This window comes from Vicia villosa, linkage group LG6, assembly GCF_029867415.1.
Source record: "Vicia villosa cultivar HV-30 ecotype Madison, WI linkage group LG6, Vvil1.0, whole genome shotgun sequence".
Classification (NCBI taxonomy): domain Eukaryota; kingdom Viridiplantae; phylum Streptophyta; class Magnoliopsida; order Fabales; family Fabaceae; genus Vicia; species Vicia villosa.
Window position 1 is genome coordinate 65,154,573 of NC_081185.1, and position 7,466 is coordinate 65,162,038.

At 33.3% G+C, this 7,466-nt stretch overlaps 1 protein-coding gene across 1 annotated transcript; it reads right to left on the reverse strand.

Annotated features, from left to right (window-relative positions):
- Positions 1-360: 360 nt before the first annotated feature.
- LOC131609203 (ras-related protein RABA5b-like) lies at positions 361-4,161 on the reverse strand. Its single transcript, XM_058880858.1, has 2 exons — positions 3,660-4,161; positions 361-831 (listed from the first exon to the last, which is right to left on the reverse strand). Exons 1-2 carry the CDS (start codon positions 3,991-3,993, stop codon positions 518-520), a joined length of 648 nt encoding a protein of 215 aa, XP_058736841.1. The 5' UTR covers positions 3,994-4,161; the 3' UTR covers positions 361-517.
- Positions 4,162-7,466: the final 3,305 nt, after the last annotated feature.

Genomic DNA, 7,466 nt, shown 5'->3' on the forward strand with positions numbered 1-7,466 from the left:
ATTAACAATAAAAAATATAATAATTAGGAATTAGCAAATTAAAAATCAAATAAAAAGTAAAGATTATTAATTATAATAATATTATTAATAATAGTAGTTTTTAAAATAATACTTATGCTTTATGATATTTAATGATTATTACATTTTAAAAAATAAATTATAAAATATTTTTTTAACATAAAAATTTGTATCCCGTGCGACAGGTAGACTAGTACAGTAACTATTACTTTGAATCAATAATTAATATGATTATTTTAAACTATACACATTACTTTACTATTAAAATCAACCTAATGAATCATTTTATTAAAAAATGAGACGATAGGAGCATCATATTTGAATATCAGTAACCAGCAAAAGAGAATTAACTAAGTATTTGGATATTTAAAACACAAAATTGCCAAGAAATAGTAGCTAGGGAAAATGGCCCAAATGAAGAACAAAAATGTATAGAACAAAACTACTCTTAAAAGATCCAAGTATCGATATTCAATTTCAAGTCAAAGCTAAAAGCTGCTCAAGAACAACATGAAAAATTGAGCAGATTTTTCTTTGATCCTGCCCCATCAACCAGACTTACTCGATTCACAGACAATTCGGCCTTATAGGAATCAGAGTTTAAGACTTTGCGGCTGATGTTGTTGTAAATTTCACGGATGACAATCTCAAAAGCCTTTTGGACATTGGTAGCATCGAGTGCTGATGTCTCCATAAAGAACAAACCTTCTTCTTCTGCAAAAGCTTTGCCTTCCTCTGTGCTCACTTCTCTGATACTTTCCAAATCACACTTATTTCCAACCAACATTCTTGCTACCGTGCTATCATTTTGAGCTGCAATTTAAGCAAAAATCAAACTCAGTAACAAAATTGTAGGGAAAGCAAATATGCAATATGAATTAAGAGTTTTAAGGCAAGTTATAAAAGTTTCTCTTCCGAATGCTTTTTACTAACTCTGGCGGCAGACCTAACAAGCCAGACCGAGACATTTTGCAGTCACTAAGGCGACAGACCTCAACTGTTTAAGAAATTTAAAATACATTTTGTAATACAAGTCATCTGATCTTCATCACACAATTGAGATATGTGACTATTGCAGAAAATCCATTTCCCGAGTATCAAAATTCTTGGGTAGTCCAGAGGTTTTATTTTCCATTTAATTCAAGTCTTCAATAATGCATATACCTTCTAAAACATCAATTGAATCACTAAATAATGCAAATCCTGATCATTTCAGTCCATCTATCATACAAACTACCATCAAATTAGCCCTAAATCGGGACTCCATTATACTAAATTCTTAGTCCAGAAAAAAAATTTAATTTGATGACACTATGCAAAATGGAGAGACTCAATTGATAACACAAGGAGAAAATTGTACTTGCTTCCTTAAGATAATGTCTAAATGACACACGCACTCCTCTATTTGGTAAAAAGTTATTAACCTCCCCTATAAATTATGCATTTTCCTTGTATTTAGAAATATAGAAGGGGTATACACAATGTAGTCAAGATGGTATTGGATTGTAATATCTTACGTGCCTAAGAGTGCTATGACCAGAGAAAGATCTTTTTCGTCACTGGTCTGGTCAAGATCGAGCTTTTTGAAGCAAGATCGTAAAAAAAAACATATTAGATTTTCTTTTGGGCCTGAATTATAATTTTTATGTCTTTGTGTATGTTTGTATAAATATATATGAAATTACTATTTTTTCCTTCTGTAGGATCTTACGTCCGTTAATGATATGATTTTTCCGATCCTTTACAATTCGACAGATCCTACTTAAAATCTCGTGCTTTACTACATTAGGTATGCGTGTGTAATTTAAACAAACCAGAGAGAAGGTGAGTACAATTTCTCCAGCAAGTAACTAAGGGAGGTGGGTGTTTTTTTAGGAGTCATAATATAAATGTCATTTAAGTACACTTCTATTTTTTTTAAGACAAAAATAAAGGTTTACTCCTATTTGACACTTTGACTCATAATAATGTACCAGAACTAAAATAATATGCTAAATTTGATGTAAGGCTATGACAAATCTATATATCATAAGGTAGAATCTGAGTTTTGACAATGACACATGTCATTAAGTGTGGCAGCTAAAAACTGATTTCAGTCAATTAGTAATTTAGATAACACAATCTCCAAGTAAAGTGTCAGATAAATATAACATTAGATAAAGCAAAAGGAAGTTTATTCAACTAGTTCACGTTGTCTATAGTTAAGAATGTGCACACAACAGCATTCCTTCATCGCAATTCACAATACAGTCAGTCAGGAACCACTTATGGTGGTAGCAACATTTAATGATAAAATATAGTTCATGTTAAATAGATATTTGCAAGATCTCGAGTGTATGTTATAAAATCCCACATTGGATATATATGACAGAAACATGTATTTATAAATGGAAGGAATCATCCAGTAAGTTGGTTATATATGGTTGAGTTAGATTCAACCACATATTTTAACAAGTGTTCACATAATGCATACAAAGGTCAGTTTACCTTAATATAATAATAACCTATGGTGAAGAAATTCAAGTCAAAGCTAGTCTTGCACCATACACAAATTCATTCTTTATTATTGGATCAACAAATCTCATTGCATTCATGGTGGGATTTATTAATCTAATGCTGAAAACTAACTTTTGTCTGATACAAGACTTATCTTGTGCACCATAGAACTGGTCAATTCCTAGGTTTTTGAAAATGTTAATGTAACAAGTTTAATAATCACGCGCTTAAAGTATAATTTTTTATACAAAAGTCTAATCCTATCTTACCATAATTTCATAATATAATATTGCATTTAAAAATATCTCAATTTATTAGTTTCTTATAAAGTAAGTGCATATAAAAATAGAATAATATCCAAAATACATATTTAACTGAAATTTCACTCTATAAAAGCAAAATTAGTGAAGATGTCGTAGGTTCGAACTGGCGTCATGCTCCATACCCAACTATTCTTATGAAAATATATTACAATTTTCACTGATTACACACATTTTAATATGTTTATATACATATATATTAAAAAAAGAAACTAATACAATATTATCTTTTTCTCTATGGATTTTCCTAAATTATCCTTGAGTCAATGATTTAAGTGAAACAAATTACTAGTATTATTTATTGTCCATTTCCATTAGGACATAGCTCATAGTAAGAGGTTGACATTATAACCTCAGGAAACAAAATTCAAACTCCATCAAAGTTAGTCTTAATTCTTTTAAAAAACTCCATACCCAATTTTATCGGCATTAGTTAGAAATCTCTAAAATTAGTAGTATTTTTTTCAAGTAGCCGAATTTCATCAGAATTGAATAAGTGAGCTGCAATCTGACATCTTAACACCCCTACAGTCTATCAGTCTAACGTCTCTGCACAACTACCAACTAAAATGACTTAAGAGGCTTAAGAGAACCATTTCAAATGCATTATCTAATAATTCGGAAAATTTGGGGGGAAATTTATTTAAAACAACTTATACTTAGAAACAAATGCAGCATCAATCAATCTTCAAGAGAGTAACATTGTACTAGAACATACAAATTAGTTCCTAAAAATAGTTGAATGAATCATAAAATCAAACACAAAAAAGGCACATAATCATAGATTCATAATCAAGAAAAGAAAGTAAGCAGACATAAACTCACTCGTAAGTTCATCGAGCCACCTCTTGATGCTATCAAACGTCCCTCTCCTACTAATATCATAAACCACCAGCGCACCAAAAGCACCTCTGTAATAAGCCGAAGTAACAGCTCTGAACCGTTCTTGACCAGCCGTATCCCAGATCTGCGCCTTCACTTCTTTCCCGTCGATTTCCACCGTCTGCGTTTGAAACTCGACGCCGATCGTCGCTTTGGAATTCGAATCGAACTCGTTTCGCGCGAATCGAGAGAGGAGGTTGGATTTTCCGACGGCGGAGTCGCCGATTAGGACGATCTTGAATAAGTACTCTTCGGAGCCTTCACCGTTCTCGTCCATTTTTGGCTGTGGTAGAGTCACTGGTTTTTTTTCGGTTTTATAGAGAAATGGTGAAGTTGGTGGCACGTTTGTGAGAGAAAGGAAGAAGAAAAGTGTGTGTGGATGGAATGAATGTAGAAGGACGTGAAGGGGTGATTTTGGTTTATCTTTCTGTTGGGGTTTTGGGTTTTTGATTTTTTTTTTAAATTAATATAGATAATGAGTTTTTTCGGGCATGGTGCGTGATTAGTGGCGGGATTTTTGTGATTTTTAGTGTAAAAGGATTTTTTGACTTCCCTTACACCACTTTTTGACTAAATAAAAATACTAGTGAAAGATTTTTTTTGGAAGGGCGTGAATTTTTTTATGAGATTTATTTGTTATGGGTTTTTAAAAAATGAGAAAAAAGTAAGAAGATGCTTTGAATTATTCTTGAAAATTGTTTTGGGAGATGCTTTTTATGAAAACTTATAGGATTTTTATTTAGGTAAGTAAATAGTTCTATTTTATTTAAGTAATTTTAAAATATTTAACTATTAAATGTCAATTTTTTAAATCTTTAATAAATAAAATTTAATTCATATGTATTTAAAAAAATACAAAGAAAGTCAATGCAATACGTTAAATTTTCCAAGAAATAGTTGGACAGTAATCTTTGCTTAAAGCACAGATTATTGTCGTTCATTCGTTGTTATGAGCGTTTGTTTATCATGGTGTGCGCCCATTTTCTAATTATGTTGTTCGTTTTTTAGATTACTCGCCCATTTATGGAAACATGGAAATTGGTGTGTCCCCTTCTACAGCGGTATGGAAGAGGGAGTTAAAAAAGGGGAAGCCACATTCCTAGAGAAATATGGAAAGTAATTATCCATTTCACGTGCTTCTATAAGTGGAATGTGTGAATATTGTTTTCTTGGGTTCTAAGATCCAGCCCAATATACTCCTATAAATATCTCAATCTTGATAATAAGTGGATATTGAATTCTCTCTTTAAATACCATAGATAAAGTTTTTCACCTTCTCCTATAGGATGGCAAAACAGGATTCCAAGATTATCATCAACATTACTGTCTGCGGTTTCGTTAGTGGAGGAGTCTAGTTCTTCTCACGGGAAACATGCCAAGCAGGTTTTAATGACCAGTGTCATACGTGACGGCCCTAAGGTAAACCTGCAGAAGGAGACAGAATCCAAGATCACCTTCTCTAACAAGGATGTTGTCAGTAACCTCCCTCACAACAACGATCTTATGGTCATCATGGTACAATATGACGACTGAGACATGAAAGAAGTATTGATTGACCTTGGAAGCTCACTAGATGTCTTGTTCTATGACACCTTTTAAGGGCTCTAGCTTGACCCAAATGACATATGAGCATTCAAAGTTTCTCTAGTTGGTTTATCAGGCGAACAGGTACGAGTAAAGGGTTATATATTGCTCGAAACAACATTTAGCTAAAAAAACAAGCACAAAGTTAGTTAGAATAACTTATCTTATAATAAATACCTTATCCTCATACAACATCATCATGGGGTGGCATGCCCTTAACTTGTTAAGGTGGTATTGTCATGTCTCCATTTGAGCATGAAGTATCTGCTATCTAGCGGGAAAATTGGAGTATTTCAAGAAGATCAGAATATCACCCACGAATATTACCAAAACAACCTGGAAATGATGAGTGGGCAAGTCATCTAAACGCACAAGAAATAGACACTGTAACTTGGAATCCTAGATTAAGATAGAGAACGAAAGGCTCGCTCCCACATAAGAGCTTAAGGAAGTATGTATTGGGGCCATTTGACCATCAAGACACCAAACTACGTACCTCCCTATTTGATTATGAGGACGAGGAGGTCATCCTATTGAGGAGGAACATATAATTTTTTTCTTGGGCACCCTCTAACATGTCAAGGATAGACACAAAAGCGGTTTGTCATCATATTGGAAACACAATGTAGTAGGGAGAAGAGGGTGGCCATCAATGAAGAAGTTTGGAAGCTGAAAAGCATCGTTTTCATAATCGAGGTTAGATACCCGTCTTAGTTGGCTAACAACTTCTTAGTATAGAAACACTCAAAAAAATTAATGTGGCATGTGCATTGACTTCACCAACCTCAACATTGCATGCCCTAAAGACATATATCCTCTACCCAACATATATCGTCTAATTGATGGATCCTATAGCTACAAGACACTGAGTTTTATGGACGCCTATTTTGGCTACAACCAGATCAAGATGGATCATGTAGATGCACCCAAGACAACATTCATGTCTAATAATGGTAGCTACTATTATAAAGACATGCCCTTTGGACTAAAAAAATACATGTGTCATGCCACCTATCAAAGGCTCAAGGATGTGGTATTCTCAAAACATATAGGGCGCAATTTGGAGGTTTACATTGAAGATATGATCGTTAAAACACCAAAAAAGAAAAACCATATGTGGAAGATCTAAAAGATGTCCTAGAACTGCTGTAAAGGTACAACATGTGCTTAAATCTTGTCAATTGCTCCTTTAGAGGAAAGAGGCAAACCCAAACAACTGCCAATTCATCATCAACATGAGAATTCTGTCTAATGTTAAAGACGTTCAACAACTAACAGGGCGCCTAACCACCCTTTCTCATTTTCTTTCTTGTGTAGGTGACAAGGCTTTACATTTCTTTGCCACCTTGAAGAAAAAAGAGAAATTTGAATGGACTAGCATGGGCGAGGAAACATTCTCCAACTTAAAGGCCTTCCTGACGTCTCCACCCATTTTGACACGCCGTATAATAGACTCACCCATCTACATGTATTTGTTTGTTACTAATTAGGCGATGAGTTAAGTGTTCGTATAAGAGACAGAAAAAGTTGAGGGACTATCTATTTTGTAGTAATTATGGAAAATATGAAAAAATTTATGTGTTTTTTCTTTTAGGGGTTAAGTTTGCGCTTTTGGTGTTTGACAAAATATCTCAAAAGAGTTTTGTGTCATATAACACATTTATGTGTGTCTATTGGCATTCTATAGTGACTGAGGAAGCTTATGATTCTAACACCCAGTACAATACTATCTCTAGTCGTCTATTAATTTGTGAACATTTGAGAAGATTGGGCAATCTTGAGACCAAAGATAGTTGAAATGCGCAAATACAAGTCAAAGAAATCATCCTTAATTGAATTTGGAAAAAGACTATGAATTCTCACTCTCATATTGTCATTGATGGTGTTTGCAAGAGAGTGGATAGTTGGATGATATGTTGTTGCTTTTGGTTTAGTTGTGTCTTAACTTGTGAATAATCTATGTATAATGTCTCTCATGACTATGTAGTTTCCTGATTTTTCCATTAGAACCGCTTCTAAACTATGAATAGAGTATGACTTATTTTAATTGACTATGATATGTGTAATGCTTTTTGGTTTGGCTATTAAAGTTGTGTTTTACTAAGAGAAAAATAGTAAAGAAGATAATTTTAAAAATTAATTCTAATATTTTGCTTTAGGGTTTTG